At 47.2% G+C, this 24,977-nt stretch overlaps 1 protein-coding gene across 1 annotated transcript in view; it reads left to right on the top strand.

Moving 5' to 3' along the window:
* The window catches only part of LOC124795334 (heterogeneous nuclear ribonucleoprotein C-like), a 449,230-nt gene that overhangs the window by 359,837 nt on the left and 64,416 nt on the right, over positions 1-24,977 (top strand). Inside the window, exon 6 of the mRNA XM_047259316.1 lies at positions 5,217-5,377. Within this exon, the coding sequence (XP_047115272.1) occupies positions 5,217-5,377 (161 nt within the window). The remainder of the gene's footprint in view (positions 1-5,216; positions 5,378-24,977) is intronic.

The raw sequence follows: 24,977 nt of genomic DNA, 5'->3' as shown, positions 1-24,977 counted from the left end.
TGCAAGAATGTGGCCATTCTCACCCAGCCATCTCTCCAAATGGTGAAGGATCCTTAAAATGCTGCCTTGTATGACCTGTCAGCGTTCCCTTGCCTAGCTACCCCATGGGAGGAGGGCAAAGTTCGCCATCTTGGGCTGAAACTCTTTCCCCATTTCCTCGTCTGTACTAGGATGGATGGAGACACTTTCACCGCCACAAAGCCATTGTTTTTCGTGGGAAGTATCGAGGACAAGTTTGGTGGAGTCTATTAGTAAGATGCAGTCAGGCTCCCTGCTGATCAAAGCTTTTTCTGCCACCCAATCCGCAGCTCTTCGTGCCTGTGATAGTTTTGGCAACGTCCCAGTGTCTGTCACTCCTCACCAATCTCTGAATATGGTCTAGGGCGTCATTTTTCATAGGGACCTCATCCTGCAAACTGATAAGGAAATCTGCGCTAATCTGAAGCGGCGTGGCGTTCATTGTGTTCGACGTGTGCAGAAGGGTCACAAAGCTAACCACCCCGATACTGGTGCCTTCATTCTGGCTGTCGAGAGGGATACCCTCCCAGAGAAGATCAAGGTTATGTGCTACAGATGCGACATGAAGCTGTACATGCCTCCACCTATGCGGTGCTTTTGGTGCTTGCGTTTTGGGGATATGTCTTCCCGCTGTAGAGCGGTGACTGTGGCTACCCAGTCCATGAAGCCGTTGTGATCCGCCGCCTGTGTGTGTCATCTGTGCTGACCGCCACACTCCTCGCTCGGCGGATTGCTCGGTTTACAAGAGAGAGAAGGAGATACAAGAATAAAAGTCCCTGGATCGCCTCTCTTAAGCTGAGGCTCGCCAAAAGTGTCAGAGACTCCATCCAGTGTCACTATCTTCGCCTTTTGCCTCTGTTACTTCCTTTCCTCCTCCTCCTCCTCCCTTTTCCTTACTCCAGCACCACCCCACTCTCCTGTCCACCTCCCGTCAGGGAATCGCTCCCCCTCCCCGGCCGAAGAAGTGCCCCCCTTCTTAGGCATCTGCCTGTGATCAGACCCTCTCCCAGAAACCCTCTCCCTGGCATCTCTCAGGCCGGAAGACTCTCACCACCACTCGGCCACGAGGCTCACCATCTGTGAGCCCAAAGGTTGCCCACTCTCTTTCAGTCGCCGATCTAGCAGACGACTGTACTCCCCCTGCATCCTGCCCTCCTCCACCTCAAAGCGAAGAAAAAGAAACATAAATCCCACAACAAGGCATCCCCTGTGCTCCCGGAGGTACCTACTCCCCTCTCACAACCTGGGTATGACATTTATGGATGTCACCCCATCCTTGTTGTGGCAACTGCTGACAAAGTGACCTGACCTCTTTCTTGGCTCCGTGATGCCTACCTTGGACTCACGCCCCCAATTCTCCTCCTTGGGGATTTCAATGCCCACCATTTGTTGTGGGGGAGTGTCACTTCAACAGGTCATGGTATCCTAATCGACCAACTTGTCGTGGACTTCGATTTGTGTCTCCTCAAAGATGATTCTCCTAGCAACTTCAGTGCCACTCATGGCACCTTCTCTGCTATCAATCTCACGATCTCCTCCCCTACTCTTGTGGCTTCCTTACATTGGTCATCCCATGATGACCTTAGTGACCACTTTCCAGTGACACTGTAGTTCCCCTGCTGCCGCCAGGCAGACAGGCCCCCATGTTGGGCATTCCACTCGGCCAGTTGGCCTTTATACTTGTCTGCTGTCCGCTTTGACACCTCCCTCTCGAATTCTATTGATGTTGCCGTGCAAGTGATCTCTGCCGCTCTTCTTCATGCTACTGGCACTGCAGTCCCCCTATCCAACAGGCCCCCTCGTCATTGGCCGGTACCGTGGTGGACCAAGGGCGCCACACTCGCTGTCCACGACCGTCAACGGGCGCTTTGGCGATTTAAGCGACACCCCTCCCAGACCAACCTCCTCACTTTTTAGTGTCTCCGAGCTAAGGCTCTTTACCTTATTAAGCAGAGTAGAAAGGAATACTGGGAGCGCTATGTTTCCTCCCTGGGGACATATGCCTCTTCATCGCAGGTATGGTCAAAGCTCTGCAGCGTTCTGGGCACCAGCGACAGACAACTGTCCAGGGTCTTAACCTCCAAGGAGCTCTGTGCACTGATCCATTGGTCCTCGCAGACCTACATAAGGCATATGACATGGCTTGGCGTCATCACATTTTAGTTACCCTCCAAGACTGCAGTTTCCATGGTCCCTTTCTGATTTTTATCCATGAGTTTTTATCTTATCGGCTCTTCTGGGTTTAAGTTGGCACTTCACTCAGAACCCTTCAGATTCAGTAGAATGGTATCCCACAGCGCTCTGTGCTAAGTGTCACACTTTTCCTCTTTGCCAGAAATGGGCTTGTAACCTCTGTTGGGCCTCTGGTTACCCCAGTGTTGTATGTCGAAGATTTTTGCATCTGGTGCAGCTCCCACTCGGTGGTGTCTGCTGAGCACCAGCTCCAAGGCGCCATCTGATGGGCCTTTGCGTGGGCCACTGCCCATGGCCTCCAGGTTTCCCACTCCAAAACGCGGGTTACGCATTTTTGTCGTCAACCCACAGTACACCCTGATCCAGAACTTTATTTAGGCAACCGGCTCCTCGATGTTGTAGCACACTTGGATCTTATTTTTGATAACAAGCTGACATGGCTGCTCCACATCCGCCACCTAAAGACTACATGCATGCAGAAGCTTAATGATCTCCACCTCCTGGCCCACACATCTTGGGGTGCAGACTGTTCGACTTTTCTCCATTCTTACTGTGCTCTGGTCTTGTCCAGACTCGATTATGGTACTCAGGTTTATGGCTCAGCAGCCCCTTCCACTTTCAAACTTGTTGACCCTGCCCATCATTGTGGGATGAGTGTGGCTATTGGTGCCTTTTGCACTAGTCCTGTTGATAGTCTGCTCACAGAAGCAGGGATTCCCCCTCTACACATCCGACGGAGCCAACTACTTGTTTCTTATGCAGTCACCATCCGCCAATTCCCTGACCAGCCTGTGTACCCTGTGCTCTTCGCCAGTGAGGGTTGTCTCCCTCCTAACTCCCGCACATGGGTGGGATTGCCAGTTGGCCTGTGTCTCATTACCCTCTAATGGGATCTCCATCTGCACTCACTGGACTTCACACCATGTCTGTCCTCCCATACCGCCCCCCCTCCCCCCCTTGTACGGTGCCTAGACCACGGATTAGGACCGATCTCTTCCAGGCTCTTAAGGTCTCTGTTGTTCCTATGGTTTACTGGCATCTTGTATGTGCCTTCCATGTAGAGTTCCAGGGCGCCACCATCACTGATGGTTCTAAGATTACTGATAAGGTGGGATACGCTTTTACGCCTCCTACCGGCTTTGAGCACCATTTATTGCTAGGATCATGTAATGTATTTACAGCATAGCTTCTAGCCATTCACAGGGCCATCCTTTTTGTTTCTCAGGCCTCCCTCAAAAATGTTCAAATGTGTGTGAAATCTTATGGGACTTAACTGCTAAGGTCATCACTCCCTAAGCTTGCAAACTACTTAACCTAAATTATCCTAACGACAAACACACACACCCATGCCCGAGGGAGGACCCGAACCTCCGCTGGGACCAGCTGCACAGTCCATGACTGCAGCGCCTTAGACCGCACTGCTAATCCCGTGCGGCAGGCCTCCCTCCATAATGTTTTCGACTCTGAGCAGTTTGCAGGCTATCGATCGATCCTACTCTCGTCACCCCTATGCCTATTCAGTTGTCTTTCTCTGTGTCCCAAGTCATGTGGGAATCCCAGGGAATGAATTGGCTAACCGTTTGATTAGAGAAGCAGATACTTACAACCCATTTCCTTTCACGATTCCAGCTGCAGATACTCGGATCTATGTCAAATCTCTCTTTGCCCAACAGTGGAATGCCATCTGGAGCTCTATTGCTCATAGTAATAAACTCCGCACAATCAAGGAGTCTGCAGTAGTTTGGGGCACTTCTTTCTGGCCCTCTGGGAAGCAGTTCACTATTTTATGCCGTTTACGCATTGGCCATACCCGGCTCACCCATCGTTTCCTCCTACGTAACGAACCACCCCCACAATGTGTTTGCGGCGCCAGACTGACAATATGTGACATATTGGTGGCATGTCCCCTTCTTACGACCCTTCGTGCTAAGTATAGTCTTCCTGCTTCCTTAAATTTAATATTAGCAGAAAGTCCACAGATGGTTGACCTGTTCCTCGGTTTCCTCGGTGGAAGTGGTTTTTATTTCCAGATATAAGATTCTCCATTAGTCTTGGAGCAGGGGTGGTTTGGTTTTGGTTGGGACTCCTTTTGCGGTCTTCACAGTCTGTGACCCCATGACTGCCCTCCTTTTTTTCCAGTTTTTAGATTTGGTCTCACCTTTTATGCCTTTACTGCGTGTGTTTAACGTTCATTCTTTTATAATTTGACTCCTCTGACTGAATCCGTCGACTTTTAACAGGCCCTCTTTCTTATGTAACGCACTTTGGAATCGCGGGACTGATGACCTCGCCGTTTGGTCCCATACTCTCCCAATTAATCAATCAATTTTAAATTTTTTAATGTCACACCAACAGGACAATGCTAAAACGTGAATCGTAGGAGATCTACCTTGGGCAATTTTGAATTTACTACCATTTTATACATAGGCAAACTGGGCTACATGCCTGTAAGAAGGGGACAATCTTGGCAACAGTGCATGGCGTTACAGGAGTAAGGAAATCTAGCGACAAAGCATACTGTACTTGTATTGTGCCAGCCACACTACTGAGTTTGTTATGCTAGATATGGTCGAAAGCCCTTTTAATGTCTAGGAACAATGCCCCCCTCAACTTCTCGTATTGCAGCAATCTTTTATATGTTTCACAACGCGGTGGAGCTGTGGAGTCGAGTGGTCATTCCATAAACAAGAACTGCTTTGGTCTTAGGGTGTCGTTGATGCAATGCCTTGTGAGACTAGATCCAGCCAGTGATTTATAGGGGAATTCATTCGAGCTGGTTAGTGGTGATTGTATGTGCACGTTCGGAAAGCTTGCCGAAAACGAGAAGATAAAGATATTGTCTCCTGGTAGATAGTAATTTAAAGGGAGATAGTGTGTGTGTGTGTGTGTGTGTGTGTGTGTGTGTGAGGGAGAGAGAGAGAGAGAGAGAGAGAGAGAGAGAGAGAGTGAGTGAGAGAGGCTGGACTAGCAGAGTAGTGACGGAGCGTTGCCTTGCGTTGTCCCAGCTACTACTCGACGGCGACGCTGGTGGCTGCAGCGCCGCGGCTGGTTCCCCCACCGAAGCGGCCTCGGCTGGTGACCATCCCCACGTCCAGGATCCCTCCACCAGCCACCGCCTCCACGAGGGCTCCGACGGCATCGCAGCTGGAGCAGCTCAAGACCTACAGTGAGTACTACCGCGTAGCACACCTCTCTTACTTACTTATACAGTGTATTTCACGGTTCTTACTACAGGCTTCCATATGTTATACAATGTCTTCGTGGATAACTATTTATGCAGGAACGTATGTCCCGAGAAGTTTGGTATCAGTCTTAACTTTAAAAGCAAAACTGACTCACATATTTTATCTTTCACTGATATTGATGTTCCTTACGTACTTTCCTCGAGTGGTATGATAACAGATCTCCACGCTATACATTGCTGTAGATGTCAGCACACCTTTGGTGCCAGTAGTAGGGCAGATGTCGTGGACGGAGATTTGATTGGGTTATTCATTATTCGACCAAATCGAACGGATCACTGCTACTTGATGTTTTTGCAAAAAGTATTGCCACTGTCAAAAAATGTGTTGCTGAGTATTCGTGGGAAGAAAACACACAAGTGAAGTCGTGTGGTGTGCTGGCTGTGAAACCCCAAAGGGCAGGTTCAACCGCCTAATTGGAAAGGTGTTTCTGTCCCTCGCGCAGTATGGCACCTCTCCTTCGCAAAGTCTTAGGGCTGTGAGTTTAATATATTTAGGTGACTGTAATGTGTGTGTGTATATTGTGGTATCATGAGTTTTGCATGATGATGACAATGACAGAACGGAGAGGGTGAAATCCGGTGCTGGCACGTAGCCTACTCGTCTAGAATGAGCTGTCGAGCTTAGTGTTCCCCTCCAACGGACAGATGACCATCAACAGTGTCACGTGCCCTCACACCATGAGACACTGCCAGAGAGGTTTCAAATCTAAGCAGGACATTGCCACAAAGTCTGGTGGTCAGGAATTTTACACCACCGTTCCACCACTCCTCACCCATAAATTCAGGGGGAAAACTGATATTACCACATGGCGTACCCAGTCGGTTATCCATCCAAGTTCATACCATACCCTAGTTTGCTTAACTGCGGTGATCTGAAGAAATCCGGTGTATTCCACCAGGCAAGACCGTTAACAACGTTCGTGAATAAATAAAGTTTCCATACTAATGGCACGGCAGTGCGTCTTACAGCTTCAGTCCAATGCAATCTCGACTCAAAATTGAGGGATTTATGGCTAGATAAATGTGGTTCATTTGCTTGGCAGTGAATATTCCTGGTTTTTACCTCCGTTAAACTCTTTCTGGTGGAATTGCGTAAGAAGTGTTCAAAGGAAGGAAATTTAAGTTTTGACATCCTAACAAAAATGTCGTTACTCACGGACGCCTTTACAGTTGTTAGAAAGTTGTGAGTGTGCCGAAATTCGTTCACTGTGCGCCATGTGTTATTGGCAGATACAATTTTTGCAACCAACCTCATGATAAAATATCTGACAGGTTTCTTCCTAAGTACATATGAAACATCAGTATTTGAACAAAAGCTAAGAATTCGACTATAAATGAACGTTTTGTCGTGCTGTGTAAAATTTTGGCAGCTGTGACCTCTAGTAAACATCTTAATTTTCGTAATAGAATCTGTGAAATCCACAAAAGACTTAAGTCAGCCTTTTTACTGGTCCGATGCCATACTTTCCGTAATGTTTTCATTCTCGTGTACCGAGATCATCCAACATTGTGCATCATCTGTACAACACTGCAGCTTTTCTCCTCCGCTGCATCTTTCAGGGCGTATTTAACTACTCCTACGGATGTACGTAACTGGCGGCTTACCCCTAACTCCTGACTCGCTGAAACGTCAGTCACAAATTACCCAAATGAAACTGTAGGCGCCGTCAGCGTAGACCAGCGGCCTGATAAGCTGTGCACAATCTGCCCAACCACTGATGTCCTGCGAGCCACAGACCCATTACTGGAAATAGACCCTCAAAGAGACCTCTGCCGAAATTCCGTTCGTCTATCGATATCGAATACGCTTGAATGAGGAACTCTATTTCGATTCTGTGCGTGTAATTAGAGACATCTCTCTTCTCTCCATGTTACCGCAATGCATGGGTTCGCGTTTCTTGGTCTCTTAAACTGCCACATTGGCCTTCCCTGTTCAGGACATGACACGAATCACATTGTTTCCTCACTCCCGTTTGCTCATGACTTTATTCCACATTTTGTAATGTCAGAAACAATGAAGAATCCTGTAAAGTCAAGTAGTCACAGAAGTTCAAAGAAAATCGATAGCAGACATTTCCCTACGACACCCTCCATATCGCAAACTAAAGCTCCATTACATGTAAAGATCTCGCAGTTGGGGCACAGAATTAACCGTCATTGAGAAGATGAGTGATTGGAAGTGGAGGTTGGTTTAAAAGTCAGCATGTTAATGGTAACGGAGCTCCCTCCAGTCCTCGAGGGCTGTGTTGTACAGCGGGTTCTGTATGAGTGAGTGTACGCCCTACAGGGTGAACAGCACTGTAAAATTTCAATGGTTGTTGAGATGCGGGTTCTGACTATTTTGGCATAAGTGACCTTGGTTTCTGATAGCTAGTTAGAGAGTAATTGTATTTCATTTGATTACTTACTCATCTTATCAGTGGTATCTCTATTGCACTGAAAATATCTGCACAACAGCGCAAATGTTGATGGTATATGCTGTATGTCTCATTTCGAAACAGTCTTATTCGATTCAAAGTGTTTGCTGCTGATAATACTACTGCCAACTTTACTCTTCGGGCTTGAGTTGCTTTCATCTAATTAGAGAATAATTGTGTCTCGGATTTATTTCTCTGGGAGCTCATGTTGTACGTTTGTTAACTGCATATTACAGCCTTATTAACTGGTGTGAAGATATTTTCACATAAACAAAAGTAACTGGTGTGCAAGCCGAGTAAGTCACAATGACATTGGTACTCTCTAACGAGCCATCAAAGACCCCCAGATACACTTTACCAAAATACTTAGAAAATTCGCCGAACGTCGTCCGAAATGATTTCGGCGCAGTTCAGGTTGACTGTGCAGGACAGCAGCGAGTGGTGTGCAGATACATCACCCATTTCCATTGCCAGTGCGACGGATGTGTTGCGTTAAACCTGTCTAAATTGTAACTAAGGAGCTCCTGCTATGTTCTTATGATGGCTGGCTTTCCCTTTGCAGTGTAAGTTACCAGCCAACCACATTCACATGCCCCCCCTCCCCCTCCCCAATGGGGCTCGCACTCTTTGGCGGGTTCGTGCTTAGCTACCACGGGGCCCCAGCCTTTCCATCACCCCTTCCTTCCGTCCTGCATGTCTGTCCTCTTGCTATTCTTTCTCCCCTCCCTTTGGAAACATGTCTAAGGTGTTATTGGGAATGTTCCGCATTGTCTGTCGCTGACATAAAAACAGTCTCACCACTGTTTTTCCCTCGCTTTTCCTTTCTTTCTTTCCCTTCTCTCGTTCCTCCACTCCGACGTTTGAGGTTCCTCTTTTTCTTCTTCCTCCCTGTGCGCTCCTGATGGCCGGCCCACTCGTCTGACGCGTAACGGGTGACTGGGTAACGTGTAATTCCCAACCCACGCCACAGATAGGCTTGGCACGTACCCCGTGGTACAGGCCAGGCGTAGGCAGGGATGATTGCCTGGGCTGCTACCTTCCCAAATAACCGATTGATCCCTCTGTCAGGTGTTCAGGAGGTGTGACTTGAGGTGTGAACAATCATCTATGGTGGGTGCGCCCCCTTGTGAAGGGGCCCTCACGTGGAAGGAGCGCGCCATCGGAGACGCTGGTAATCATGGGGGATTTCCTCGCAGTGAGCCAATCCTATTCGCAATTAACGTCTATGAAACGTAAACAGAATGAGGCTAATGATTCAAAGATCCTTCCAGCTGCACCACGGTTCCTTGTGGTTTCATTCAATGAAGACTGTCACTCCTTCGCAACGGTAATTTCGTTTATTATTCAGAAAGGTGGTGATACCATTGCCGGATCTGTGAAATCCTGCTCTCTACGGACTGGCTATTTACTTTTGGAGACTTCTTCTGATTCTCAAGAACAAAAACTCCTTGCCACCTCACATCTTCACGGCTATCCTGTTTGTGTAGAGGCCCATAGAACGCTTAATTCTTCCCGTGGTGTTAGTAACTCAAGGCTGCTCAACGGTCTGACTGAGGCTGAAATCAGTCTTATCTTTCTCATCCGTGTGTCATTGCCGTTCATCAGGTGATAAAAAAGGTAGAGTCCTCCTTAGTGCTCCCCTGCACTCTTTTTTTCTCACCTTTGATTGAGTGGTGCTTCCATTCACCATCAAACCAGGCTCTGAAATTATCACAGTCCGACGGTCCATACCGAATCGATGCTCTGCTACCAGTGTCATCGTTTCGAAGATCCTAGAACGTCTTCCCGACACCGAGCCAAATGTGTAACCTGTGGTAGGGATGCGCACAAGGGCGATTGTCCGCCTCCTCCTCCCTGCTGTGCGAACTGCAATGGCAGCCATGCCGCCTCCTCTTGGGATTGCCCCGTGTTTCTTGATGAGAGGGCTGTCAAGGAGATCTGGGTAAAGGAAAAAGTGGCTTACCAGTCACTCGCAAGTTATTGGCCAGTTGCAAACCCTATGTTCTCTCGTCTAGCACTTGTAGCTCTATTCTTGTTAACTCTCGCTCCATAAAGGACAGGGCCACGCAGTTATGCAACCTCAAATTCAGCTCTGATGTTGTGAAATCGCCCTGTGTCAAGGTAGCATCGCCATCCCCCCGTCCAGCTATGCAACAAGCCATCAAACTCTGGCCTCAAGGGGCGAAGGAGGAGTATTCCAGTGAAAACTCTCTCTGCAGCCACACAACACATGAGTCTTCCTCTGCTAACGGGAAAGGATCAAATAAGTCCAACAAAGGCAAAAATCTTTTCCTTTTTTGACTCGAAGATCCTCTTCGACGGTGTTGCCATGTGATAGCTTAGCCCGGTCTGCTTCCGTGTCGCCAGTGCGCACAATGAACCATTTTTCTGTGTTGTATTCCACAGACCGACAGCATAAGTAAGCTGATGCTTCTGTGGACCTCATGGAGCAGGGTACTCCTGCTTCTGTGCCCTGTAGCAGCGAGTCTTCACAGGCTGTCACTCTGCAGCCGCCGAGGTGACAACCCTTTGTTTCTTCCCCATCATGACTCTAATCCAGTGAAAGGCTGACTGGGGGCTTTAATCATCCCTGGCAACCTTCGACGAACATTTCCCCAGCTGTGATGACAAAGTAGAATGTTTTACAAACTTTATTCGTAGTGCTGCAGAAAGTTCCATTCCTCCACTTCCTCTTTACCACGCTGTGTGCCAGTCCCTTGGTGGACTGAGGCATGCCACGACGCCATTTGCGTGCAGAGACGTGCTCTCCACGTTTTTAATCATCATCCTACGATGGTAAACTGCATTCATTATAAACAGATGTGTGCAGAGTGTCGACGAGTTCTTCGGGATAGCAAAAAAGATAGCTGGATTTCATTCACTATGTCTTTTAACAGTTCCACCCCTTCCTCTGTCGTGTGGGCCAACCCCCGACGACTCCCTGGGACCAAGATCCATTCGGCAATTTCCGGCCTAACAGTAGCAGATGATGTCATTGGGGACCCTATTGCTATCTCCAACACCATGGGCCGACATTTTGCGGAAATTTCGAGCTCTTCCCACTATCACCCTGCTTTCCTCCATCGGACATCTTGGACCTGTTGCCCTTCTACACTCCTGGAAATGGAAAAAAGAACACTTTGACACCGGTGTGTCAGACCCACCATACTTGCTCCGGACACTGCGAGAGGGCTGTACAAGCAATGATCACACGCACGGCACAGCGGACACACCAGGAACCGCGGTGTTGGCCGTCGAATGGCGCTAGCTGCGCAGCATTTGTGCACCGCCGCCGTCAGTGTCAGCCAGTTTGCCGTGGCATACGGAGCTCCATCGCAGTCTTTAACACTGGTAGCATGCCGCGACAGCGTGGACGTGAACCGTATGTGCAGTTGACGGACTTTGAGCGAGGGCGTATAGTGGGCATGCGGGAGGCCGGGTGGACGTACCGCCGAATTGCTCAACACGTGGGGCGTGAGGTCTCCACAGTACATCGATGTTGTCGCCAGTGGTCGGCGGAAGGTGCACGTGCCCGTCGACCTGGGACCGGACCGCAGCGACGCACGGATGCACGCCAAGACCGTAGGATCCTACGCAGTGCCGTAGGGGACCGCACCGCCACTTCCCAGCAAATTAGGGACACTGTTGCTCCTGGGGTATCGGCGAGGACCATTCGCAACCGTCTCCATGAAGCTGGGCTACGGTCCCGCACACCGTTAGGCCGTCTTCCGCTCACGCCCCAACAACGTGCAGCCCGCCTCCAGTGGTGTCGCGACAGGCGTGAATGGAGGGACGAATGGAGACGTGTCGTCTTCAGCGATGAGAGTCGCTTCTGCCTTGGTGCCAATGATGGTCGTATGCGTGTTTGGCGCCGTGCAGGTGAGCGCCACAATCAGGACTGCACACGACCGAGGCACACAGGGCCAACACCCGGCATCATGGTGTGGGGAGCGATCTCCTACACTGGCCGTACACCACTGGTGATCGTCGAGGGGACACTGAATAGTGCACGGTACATCCAAACCGTCATCGAACCCATCGTTCTACCATTCCTAGACCGGCAAGGGAACTTGCTGTTCCAACAGGACAATGCACGTCCGCATGTATCCCGTGCCACCCAACGTGCTCTAGAAGGTGTAAGTCAACTACCCTGGCCAGCAAGATCTCCGGATCTGTCCCCCATTGAGCATGTTTGGGACTGGATGAAGCGTCGTCTCACGCGGTCTGCACGTCCAGCACGAACGCTGGTCCAACTGAGGCGCCAGGTGGAAAAGGCATGGCAAGCCGTTCCACAGGACTACATCCAGCATCTCTACGATCGTCTCCATGGGAGAATAGCAGCCTGCATTGCTGCGAAAGGTGGATATACACTGTACTAGTGCCGACATTGTGCATGCTCTGTTGCCTGTGTCTATGTGCCTGTGGTTCTGTCAGTGTGATCATGTGATGTATCTGACACCAGGAATGTGTCAATAAAGTTTCCCCTTCCTGGGACAATGAATTCACGGTGTTCTTATTTCAATTTCCAGGAGTGTATTTGTTGAAACTACTAAATTACTGGGGCTCATGTTCGATAGGAAACACTCTTGGTCCTCCAATGTGTGTTAACTGGTAGCCCACCGTATGCAGTCCCTCAATGTCCTATGTGTCCTTACTCGTATTTCCTGGGGTGCAGATCGAACCGCCCTCCTCTGTTTGTACCGATGCCTTGTCAGTTTGAAACTCGGCTATGGGTGCTTTGTTTATACGTCTGCACGTCTGTCCATCTGACGCCGTTTCAACACAATCCACCAATGTGCATCCGTTTGGCCACTGGCAACTTTTACACTAGCTCGATTGAGAGACTGTATGCTGAAGCTGCTGAACTACCACTGTCCTACTGCCGTGACTTTCTTCTCAGCAAGTATGCATGCCGTTTGTCTGCCGTGCGTCCCCACTCATCCTATGCCGCCTCCTTTGACGATTCGTTTGATCGGCAGTATGGGGCACGTCCCTCTTCTCTGTTACCTCCTGGAGTCTGCTTTCGTTACTTTCTTCGGCAGCTTAACTTCACACTACCTGCAACTTTCCCGGTGGGTGTAAACCTTTCACCACCTTGGCTTTGTGCATCGGCCCCTGTTAACCTTGGCCTTCATTCGCTTCCGAAGGACACTGCTCCAGCCTCGCTCTTTGGCCTTCAGTTGCATGACCTTCACATGGAACTTCGCGATAGTACCTTTGTGTAAATTGATGGCTCTCGGACTGACGGTGGTGTTGGGTGTGCCTTTGTCATTGGAGCTCATGCCTTTCGATATCGGCTTCTGGTACACTGCTCAGTATTTACAGCCGGGCTCTTCGCCCTGTATCAGGCCACAGAGTACATCCGGCGACACAGGCTTTCCAATTGTGTCCTCTCCTCAGTCTCACCTAGCGCTGCTCAAGTCTTAGTGCATCGGGTCCACGAAAACTGCCACTTGCTCACTCTTGATGGAGCCACTGTGAAGTTTATGTTGGTTCCTGGTCATGTCGGTCTCCCAGGAAACGAGGCTGCTGACGCTGCTGCCAAGGCTGCAGTCCTCGTACCTCAGCCCAGTAGTTTCTGTATTCCCTCAAATGATCTCTGTGTTGCCATCTGTCAGAAGGTGGTGTCCCTTTGGTATTGCTATTCGTCCTCCCGCCGGGAGGAGGTCATTTTAACTAGGTTGCGTATTGGATACTGCCTTTTTAGCCATAGTCATGTGTTAAGTGGTCTCCCCCGCCACTTTGTACGATTTGAACCGAAGTTTTAATTGTCCTCCACTTCCTGCTGGACTGCCCATTTTTTAACTGTTTACGTTCCACTTGAGTTTGCCATCTGAGTTATTGGCCATTGTAGCAAATGATGCGTTGGCTGTCGACCGCGTTTTACTTTTTACCTGTCAAAGAAATATAGCGAAGGCCATTTAATTTTTAGTTTGGACCTCCGTTTCTGTATAGTGTCTTTCGTAACCCTCTCTCCACGTCTCTGTTTTTAGCTGTCTACCCTTCTGTCAATTGGATTTGACGCGTAATCATTTTTTAGCTCCTGCCTGTCTTCGTGTTCTATACTTTTGAACTGAGTGCGTATGGCGCCAGTTGTTTTTGCGCCGTAAAACAAGACAAACAATCAAACAACATTCACCTAACTTTACTTCTCGATCATTTCAAAGCAACAACTGTTTCAGAAGCTTCAGGCTTTAGTGTGCTTGAGTTTGCTTGTGCATGAGACTGGGGGAGAACATCCAGTCGCCCTCTAGGGCTTACTATTCGTTTGCTGGGGACGGCGTTGGCGTGGGTTCCTGACGTGGAGACTGGTAAGCGTCGTTAGTCCTCTGTCTCTGTGGGCTCTGGACATGCTTCGGCGACCACCTCGCAGCGCAGCAGTGATACTTTGTGTGTCATAAGGAACTGGGATCTTGGCTTGATCGGCTGGATCGCGAGTATGGTAAAAATCCTCGATAAAAACCCACCAGTCCCATGGTGTCCTGCGCGCTGATGAGATGAATGGCTGTTGAGGTGGAACAGTCATTAGTGGGCAATCTCTGGGGAACCTGCTGCAGCCCAGTTGTATGAGGCTTACTTAGGCATGTGGGGCTCTGTCTAGGTGGACTCTCATTTCCCTAGCTGCTCGTGGGACCGAAGTGGATCCTTCAAAATTTTCCCTTCCTCCTCCCAGCTGAAAGTGTAGGTGCTGGAAGGTACCAACTCCCAGTTTAACAAGACAGCCCCCTTCTGACTCAGCCAATGGTAAAAGAAAGCATGGTGTTTCTCAGTACGTGTTTGTAGTTAAAAGAGGGTAGTTTCGATAAAGCTTCTCCATTTTACGTACTAAAAGGTTTTGACGGCATTGTTAGAACCTTAAAATCTGTTAAACGCTTGCGCACTCGGACCCTGTTGCTTCAATCTTTAGTTCCCAACGAATAAAGAACCTTCAGGAAGCTCAGTACCTCGGGTAGTTAGCAGTAGAAACTCAAATGCACGACAGCTTTAGCTATAGCAAAGGTGTTGTGACTTCAGAGATCTGGTCGACATTTCCTGAGAAAAACTGAAAGCTGAGTGGTCCCAGGAAGACATTTTAGAGGTGCAAAACATTATGAAAACGATGGATGGCGATCTTGACAAAAGAATCTTTTATCCTTACTTTTAACAGCACCAAACTTCCAGAGCATGTCAAGGCAGATTTCCTACACTTAAGCATACGGCCTTATTTCCTAGACCCAATGCACTGTTTGGGCACATTACTTTTGGTTGTAAAGGAGAAGCCACTTGTGGAAAATGTGGCAAAGCCATCCCCAACTGAGGTGGTTGTACCTCTCCTCCAAAGTGCGTCAACTGCTCTGAGGATCTCCTTGTCTTGAGTACGGACTGCAGTGTTCAACTCGGAGAACGGAAAATCGCGAATATCAATGTGACGAAGCGCATCCTTGTATGGTGAAGCCAAAAAGTTATACAAGGCCATGCAGCTGTCCATATTCACTGCCTCCTTTGCTTCCATTCTCGAACAGTCAGTCCAGAAAACCTATGCTGTTACACGAACGAAGGTTGTTAGTTCAGCACTAGTACCTGCATTTGTCACTACTATTGTAACCTGTTGTGACCGCGACCGGAACGGTCGCGGGGTGGCCGAGAAAGCGCGGCGGGACCAAACGGAGAGCGACCCGCCAAGAAACAAACAAACGGAAAGGACGGACACGAAGCAACGACGGACGATGGAGAGAGAGACCTTACGACGACAACACGCAAGAAGCAACGGAGTGACAGAGTGAACCAAACGAATCCAATATGTCCACTAATAATGAAAACAAAGAACGATAAACACGCTGTCTGTTGTCGACGCAGTGTGATGAGACTCACGAAACGATTAGACTCGCTGACTCAGCGAGAGTCAGGTACTTAAATACTCTATCGGGGGCGCCGCTATTGGCCGCTGGAACCACGTGTTCCACTGTGGCGCCCTCACACTAAATGCGGGCCAGGACGCGCGCACCGCCACAGCTTACGGCGCGATGGTGCAGAGACCTCTAGGGGTCTTCGACGTCCATGATGTCTGGCGGGGATTCAAATTCCGCGGCGCGCGGTACCAGAACTGCATTTGTACTGATGCAGTTGCTTCGAAGCCAGCTCCTCCTCCTAGAACTTCAGAAAAGGCTGTGGTTGCTGACATTGTGGGGCTTCTTGCCGCTCTGAAGATAACGTCCACCACCTTGTGCTGCCTGCCACTAAATGGCTCTGAGCACTATGCGACTTAACTTCTGAGGTCATCAGTCGCCTAGAACTTAGAACTAATTAAACCTAACTAATCTAAGGACATCACACACATGCATGCCCGAGGCAGGATTCGAACCTGCGACCGTAGCGGTTGCTCGGCTCCAGACTGTAGCGCCTAGAACCGCACGGCCACTCCGGCCGGCTCACTGCCTGTCACTATCACTTCTGAAGTTGTGGCTCCAAAATCGCCTAAAAAAAAAAAAAAAAAAAAAAAAAAAAAAAAAAAAAAAAAAAAAAAAAAAACGAAATCCAAGGCAAAGAGTGCCCACTGAGACAGGAATTGCACAGTCCAACGATGTCAACCTCATCCTGTTTGACATGTTTCTCTAATCTTCTTCAGAGCGGATGGACCTTAATGTCAGACTGGGGAAATCACCTAGCCCCAAGATTGAGCCTTCATCGTTGTGGGCTCACCTCTCTGGCAGAAAGTCAGGATGAAGTTGCTACCCCCGCGATAGATAGCTCCCATCCTCCAGTGGAACATTAATAGATTCTGGATATGTGTGGAGGAAATTGAAATGTTAGCACAGAAACGATCCCTATGCTTGTGTTAGCAGGAAACAAGGCTGTATAGTCTATTGTAAGGATGAACTGACTGGGGAAAGGGCGAAGGGAGGGGTACTGTATTTGTCAATAGCACACACCACTCCTATGCTCTCCCCTGGATTACTGACCAGCAAGAAGTTGCTGCTGAAATTGTGTTTCAGAGGATCACTCTTTGTTCACTGTATCTTCCTGCACAAGATGCAACAGAGACTCTCACTGATTTTATGGACCACTCCCCCGACCATTTCTCCTACTGGGAGACTTCCGGGTCTTGACATCTACTTGCCCTTGGGGTCCGCTTTTGGAGAGGCTCGTGACGTCTCACGAGCCCTGCATCTTCAACACAGGTACTTACACTCATTTCGGTTCTGTTACTGTGTAATTTTCAGCCATTGACCTCGCAGACACTATTCAGTGGAAGGACCTGACGACCTAAATTTCCAGTCACCACTTCCCACTCTGCATTCATGTACTGGAAGGCGGAATGCTTGAACAGAAGCCAGCGAAGTGGATGGTCAGCGTGGCTAACTGAATGCTGTGCAGCCAGCGGGCTGTGTTTGAACATCACTACGGCGTCCATGAATGAGTGGACCACATCAAGCGAGTGATCCATCGTGCCACTGACTTATCCATCTAAAAGTTTGCAGGTCATCTTAGGAGGCGACCTGTACCTTGGTGGACTGATGAGTGTCTTTAAGTAATCTGGGACAGGTGTGTGGCCCCTCTATGGTTTAAATGCTATCCAACAGCAGACAACCTTTCAGAATTTTGAGTCCCGCGAGTCAAGGCTCGATGTGTAACTAAAGAGAACTGGGAAAGGTCATGGCAAGCTTTCCTGGACTCCATCAACCATTCCACTTGTTCTACAAAAGTATGACAAGCCTTCCAGAGGACTTCCGGTAAACATAGTGGTTTATGAGCAGCAGCAGTGCTGAAACGCGGGTGTCTTCAGACAAGACCCGGAGACATTGCTCAGATGATGGCAGAGCATTTTGCAGCGATTACTGCTGATTCCAGCCAGAATCCAGCTCTTCGCCGCTACCGTGAGACTGCAGTTGGACATCAGGTCCAACAGTCTGGAGACGTACAACTCCCCCTTCTCCATTTGGGAGCTGGAATCGGCACTGGCTGAGACTCGTGACACTGCACCAGGTTACAACCAAATCTGGTACTGCATGCTTCGACATTTGCCGCCAGCGTCGAAGGAAATTCCCCTCAGATGTTTTAATCTTACATGGCAGACATGCATCTTCTCCAACTAATGGAGAGAGGTAATTGTGATTCCTCTTCTCAAACCAGGATAGGACCGCACATGCCTCTCTAGTTACTGGAGCGTCGCCTTAACGAGTTTTATAGGAAAGATCCTGGAGCGCATGGTTAACTGTCACCTGGTCTGGTTGTTAGAAACCAGGCAACTTATTAGCCGCTCTCAGCGTGGATTCAGGAGATTTTGGACCTCTGTGGATAACCTGACCCTACCAGAGGCAGCTAGGCAGCAGGCTTTCCTACATAAACATCACTGCCTCCATATATTCTCCGATATCAGAAAAGCGTGACACTTTTGGAGACACAGTATTCTGGTGCAACTCCATCAGTGGGGTTTTCGTAGCAACCTCCCCATTTACATATGGCCTTTTCTCTGCAAGCGCTCATCTACATCCTGAGTTGGTGACGTGCTGTCAGATCTGTTTAAGCAGGAGAATGGTGTTCTCCAGGGTAATGTTTTAATTGTTACCTGTGTATCATAGCGAAAAACAGTATCACATCCACGGGAAGGTGTCCTACGCAGTGCTTCTTATTAGTGGAAGATTTTGCAGTTTTCTGATCCTCCTCCAGTGTTGTAACAACGACTCGTGAGTTGAAACTTAATAGGGTGGAGGTTGTAGGAGTGGGCTGCAGTGACAGGACTTCAGTTTTCTGCAGTTAACCGTGTGTGTCATCATTTTGTTCGTTTTCGTTGTATTTTTAATTTACCTGACTTGCAAACGGACATCATTCTACATTTTAAAGATCAGTGAGGTTTCCAGGCCTCAATTTTGATTCCAAATTATCATGGTTACCACGCCTGAGGGATCTGAAAGTTAGAGCACAGAAGGCGCTGAATATCAGAAAGTGCCCTAGACACAGGTCACGAAGAGCAGACATGGCATGTCCGCACCAGTTTTGTAGTCCTTTTGTGCATACACAGCTAGACTATAGATTATGGTAGCACAGTGTACAGGTCAGCCAGGCCTTGACCAGCCCTGTACCCAGTCTCTGTGCTGAGGCTGATGAACCACCACTCAACATATGGCGGCAGTTCCTCATGGTACGTCAGGCATGTAAGTTCCTTGCAGCTTCGACTTCACCCGCATACGAGACTGTTGCTCGTCCACTTCTGGAACGTCTGTTCTCCAATTATCTGCGAGCGGCAATGCCATTTGGGATTCGCGCGTAGCGTGTGCTGGGGTCATTTGGCGTGGAGCACGTACAACCCTAAATCCAGGGTTTTAAATGCCCGCCGCTGGGGTTATTGCAGAGGCCCACAGTAATTTTAGCTTTGGTGCTGTACAGGACAGATTGCTCAAATGGTTCAAATGGCTCTGGGCACTATGGGACTTAACATCTGAGGTCATCAGTCCCCTAGAACTTAGTACTTAAACCTAACTGACCCAAGGACATCACACACATCCATGCCCGAGGCAGGATTCGAACCTGCGACCGTAGCGGTCGCGCAGCATCACCCGATTTAATTCTACATTCCGTTATCCTCGTTTTGCTTTTGTTGATGTTCATCTTATATCCTCCTTTCAAGACATTGTCCATTCCGTTCAACAGCTCTTCCAAGTCCTTTGCTGTCTCTGACAGAATTACAATGTCATCGCGAACCTCAAAGTTTTTATTTCTTCTCCATGGATTTTAATACCTACTCCGAATTTTTCTTTTGTCACCTTCACTGCTTGCTCAATATACAGATCGAATAACATCGGGGATAGGCTACAACCCTGTCTCACTCCCTTCCCAACCACTGCTTGCCTTTCATGCCCCTCGACTCTTATAACTGCCACCTGGTTTCTGTACAATTTGTAAATTGCCTTTTGCTCCCTGTATTTTATGCGTGCCACCTTCAGAATTTGAGAGAGAGTATTCCACTCGACATTGTCAATAGCTTTCTCTAAGTCTATAAATGCTGTTTACCTTTCCGTAATTTATTTTCTGAGATAAGTCGTAGGGCCAATATTGCCTCACGTGTTCCAACATTTCTACGAAATCCAAACTGATCTTCCCCGACGTCGGCTTCTACCAGTTTTTCCAATCGTCTGTATAGAATTCGTGTTAGTATTTTTTAGCCACTTATTAAACTGATATTTCGATAATTTTCGCATCTGTCAACACCTGCTTTCTTTGGGATTGGAATTATTATATTCTTCTTGAAGTCTGAGGGTATTTCGCTTGTCTCATACATCTTGCTCACAAGATGGTAGAGTTTTGTCAGGGCTGGCTCTCCCAGTAGTTCTAATGGAATGTTGTCTACTCCAGCGACCTTGTTGCGTCTTTGGTCTTTCAGTGCTCTGTCAAACTCTTCACGCAGTATCATATCTCCCATTTCAACTTCATCTACATCCTCTTCCATTTCCATAATATTGTCCTCAAGAACATCGCTCTTGTATAGACCCTCTATATACTCTTTCCACCTTTCTGCTTTCCCTTCTTTGCTTAGAACTGCTTTTCCATCTGAGCTCTTGATATTCATACAAGTGGTTCTCTTTTCTCCAAAGGTCTCTTTAATTTTCCTGTAGGCAGCATCTATCTTACCCCTGATGATACACGCTTCTACATCCTTACATTAGTCCTCTAACCATCCCTGCTTAGCCATTTTGTACTTCCTTTAGATCTCATTTTTGAGACGTTTGTATTCCTTTTTGCCTGGTTCATTTACTGCATTTTTTTATTTTTTTCCTTTCATGAATTTCAATATCCCTTTCGTTACTCAAGGATTTCTACTAAGCCTCGTCTTTTTACCTACTTGATCCTCTGCTGCCTTCATTGTTTCATCTCTCAAAGCTGCCCATTCTACTTTTACTGTATTTCTTTCCTCCATTCTTGTCAATCGTTCCCTAAGGCTCTCCCTGACTCTGTACAACCTCTGGTTCTTTCAGTTTATCCAGGTCCCATCTCCTTAAATTCCCACCTTTTTGCAGTTTCTTCAGTTTTAATCTACAGTTCATAACCAATAGATTGTGGTCAGAGTCCTTATCTGCCCCTCGAAATGTCTTACAATTTAGAACCTGGTTCCTAAATCTCTGTCTAACCATTATATAATCTATCTGAAACCTGTCAGTATCTCCAGGCTTCTTCCATGTGTACAACCTTCTTTTATGATTCTTGAACCAAGTGTTAGTTATGATTAAGTTATGTTCTGTGCAAAATTCTACCAGGTGGCTTCCTCTTTCATTCCTTACCCTCATTCCATATTCACCTCCTACGTTTCCTTCTCTTCGTTTTCCTACTATCGAATTCCAGACACCCATGACTATTAAATTTTCGTCTCCCTTCACTATCTGAATAATTTCTTTTATCTCATCATACATTTCATGAATATCTGCGGAGCTATTTGGCATATAAAGTTGTACTACTGTGGTAGGCGTGGGCTTCGTATCTATCTTGGCCACAATATCGCGTTCACTATGCTGCTTGTAGTAGCTTACCCGCATTCGTATTTATTTAGTCATTATTAAATCTGTTCCCGCATTATCCCTATTTGATTTTGTATTTATAACTCTGTATTCATCTGACCAGAAGTCTTAGTTCCTCCTGCCACCGAACTTCACTAATTTCCACTATATCTAACTTTAACCTATCGATTTCCATTTTTAAATTTTCTGACGTACCTGCCCAATTAAGGGATCTGACATTCCACACTCCGACCCGTAGAATGCCAGTTTTCTTTCACCTGATGACAACGTCCTCCTGAGTAGTCCGCTCCTGGAGATCCGAATGGGGGACTATTTTACCTCCGGAATATTTTATCCAAGAGGACGCCATCATCATTTAACCATACAGTAAAGCTGCATGCCCCCGGGAAAAATTACGGATGTAGTATCCCCTTGGTTTCAGCCGTTAGTAGTACCAGCACAGCAAGGTCGCATTGGTTAGCGTTACAAGGCCAGATCACTCAATCATCCAGACTGTTGCCCCTGCAACTACTGGAAAGGCTGCTACCCCTCTTCAGGAACCACACGTTTGTCTGGCCTCTCAACAGATACCCCTCCGTTGTGGTTGCACCTACGGTACGGGCATGTGTATCGCTGCGGTACGCAAGCCTCCCCACCAATGGCAAGGTCCATGGTTAATGGTGGGGAAGATCACTGGTGTTAGGAAAAATATAACCGCATTTTCCTCAAAGGCAGTCAGAAAATTTCTCCCCTACTGACATTTAAAGGGAATTTTTGTGATGTGGAAATTTCAGGGAAAATCCAGGAGATATTTCTTATTTTGCCTAACCCGATTTTCTTTTACTCGGTTCAACCTCAGCTCGATGCAGTGCGACCGTCCATCACCGATGTTTCGGTATCCCATACCCCCTCTCTTCGCTGACGTGGAGAACACGGAATAGTCATGGCGTCGTGGTTGCGCGGTCACGGTTTTGGACTGAGAAGGGGAAGGTTCAAAATGATTCAAATGGCTCTGAGCACTATGGGACTTAACATCTGTGGTCATCAGTCCCCTAGAACTTAGAACTACTCAAACCTAACTAACCTAAGGACATCACACACATCCATGCCCGAGGCAGGATTCGAACCTGCGACCGTAGCGGTCACATGGTTCCAGACTGAAGCCCCTAGAACCGCACGGCAAGGGGAAGATCCATGTTCAAATCTACCTCGTGCCTCGGTTTTTTTACCCCATAGAATTATCAACTGTCCGTTTGATCATTGACGTGTCTGTTCACTGTCCTCAAATTTATGTGTGTTGTGGTGTAAAGTCCATTTGTAACAGCGAGGTTTAAGGAAGGGACCTGCAGACTTACGTACTCTATATTTGTTCTACACAAGTACCACATTTTATGACTCTTGCGTTCCATTTTGCAAGTTTTGACTCTTGAATTCCTTTGTTGTAACACAGTTCACACCAGTTTCCTTAAAAAATTTCTGTGAGAAGTCTGTACAGCATCACACATGCACTCACTATTCACCGTAATTACTTGCGACGGTAATGTATTCTTTCCACTTGACTCATATTCTGTAACCAGTGAGTAGTATGACAGTTGCCAAGACTACAGAAGGAGAACAGACACGTCACTGAACAGACAGACAGTTCATTCTTTTGTGAAATTTTTATTATTTTTATTTTTTTATTTTTAATTTTTTTTTAAAGCACGAGGGAGATTTGAGAAGGGGTCGTCCCATTAGCAGTCCAACACAGTGACCACACAACCAAACCGGCCTGGCTATTCAAATACGCTCGACGTTCGACATGTTGAACTTGGACCGTCCACTGTTTTTATTTTGCTTCTTTTTTCACAGTTCAGTACACCTTCTTTCTGTTTACGTGCTTGATGTCTATTCAGTTTCTTACAGGCTATCCACGATCCATTTTACCACTAAATGTTACGGGGGTACGATGGGAAGTTTCTATTATCAGATCAGTGGAATTGGGGTTGAAATATGCGAACACTGTCTTCGCTTCTCTGTAGACACTTTATGTGACTTTTGCTGAGAACCAGTTAGATCGAAGCAGTGGCACAGTGGGTAACGTGCTGGCTTCACACTGTTGCGCCTCGTGTTCAAGACCCGACTGTTATTTTAATTTTTGTTTTCCATTTATTTGCGCATATCCATAGAAGATTACTGCACGTCGTGTTTTCCAGAATACACTGAAACAACGTTGTCCTCATTCGTCTACTAATTATATGTCTAGGAAATGAATTTTTTAAAAATTAAATTAAAAACGAACGTGAATGAGAAAATTATCTGATATTGTTTTCGGTAAAATACTTGTTGTGTATCTTGATTCATAACAGATTGCAAGCGCTAATCTTAGGAAAGGCGATCCGTTTCCCGCGGAATTATTGTCAATGTGTGAAAACTTCATCAGTGGTAACGACGATTCCTCCCTGAGTGAGACTCATACGAAGAAATGTCAGTGTGGCAAACTGGCCATCGCGCGATGCTCGTGATGTTTGGAATTTCTGTGTTTTTCTACGATTGTTATCACCCAAGGGAATGATCCAACTCTTCCTGAAGAATAAATATGAGAATAAAATATAAGCATTAAGAACTGACATAAAAAGAATAAGTATACGAGAACTTGAATAGATCGTGACCCCAGAATATACCACACACCTATATAATAAACGTATGACATTTACTGTGAAATCCTGTTGTAATTTTGCAGTTAATATAACGCTCTTGTATTTCGTAACTCACTGGTGTAGTACCTTAGTATCTTCTAAGGGCATGGATAGATAAATGGAAAAGAGATCGAATAAAGAATTGTGTTTTGAACACAGAACGCAAGAATGACAGGCTGCGACGCTAGCCACTATGCCACCAGTTGGGCTAACTTACACGCTAAAACTGATAAAGACGTTTAAAACTTTGACGTTCGTTTTCTCAGAAACGCTCGAATATCTACAGATAAGCCAAGACAAGTGTTCGCTTATTGTGGCTCCTCTTCCATTGAGCGAAGTTCGTGGGAAATCCAGTTATAGCATTTGCCATGTTCTCCTCATGAGTGCAACGGCAGCCAGCCTGGCCTGGGGCTCTATTCTATATCATTCGTACCGATCGGTGCAGTAGGTTAGTCTCGGTAGTGACGCCATTTTCGGTTCTTTATCCAAATCTCCTATTCAGTAAGCTTCTGAGACCTGCTACCGAACGGTCCTCCCGCCGATATTTCGACAACTGTACCGAGAGGTTTTGGATTTCGGTATGGCCATGTCGTTCGGTTAGCTGTGGTTTATTTACACCTATAATTTGTTATTTTAAACATATTGAGCGGTTTCGCGTGGGATTTAGTGATTGTGTTACTAAAGAATCACCACAGGACGTGTCCGGGTGGAAGGTGAGTTCATAATAGACTATTTTCCTTTGTTACATATATGGTTAGGTTAGGTTGTTACTATGAATGATTAGAGTATAAAGATTATTAAATATCAAGACATTGACGCTGATTACGTATATTACATGAGTGTTAGCTGAAATTACTAGTGACTTCGCGTACTTTTTTCCGCAAATGGTTTAGTTATTAATTATCAAAACGCGTTTAAGACTTTTAAGTAACAATGCAAGGGAATTTTGTGAAGCCTGGTA

The sequence above is a fragment of the Schistocerca piceifrons genome, chromosome 4 (genome assembly GCF_021461385.2).
Source record: "Schistocerca piceifrons isolate TAMUIC-IGC-003096 chromosome 4, iqSchPice1.1, whole genome shotgun sequence".
In the NCBI taxonomy this organism is placed as follows: domain Eukaryota; kingdom Metazoa; phylum Arthropoda; class Insecta; order Orthoptera; family Acrididae; genus Schistocerca; species Schistocerca piceifrons.
Note: the sequence above shows the minus strand (reverse complement) of the source record. Positions and strands in the feature narration are given on the sequence as shown.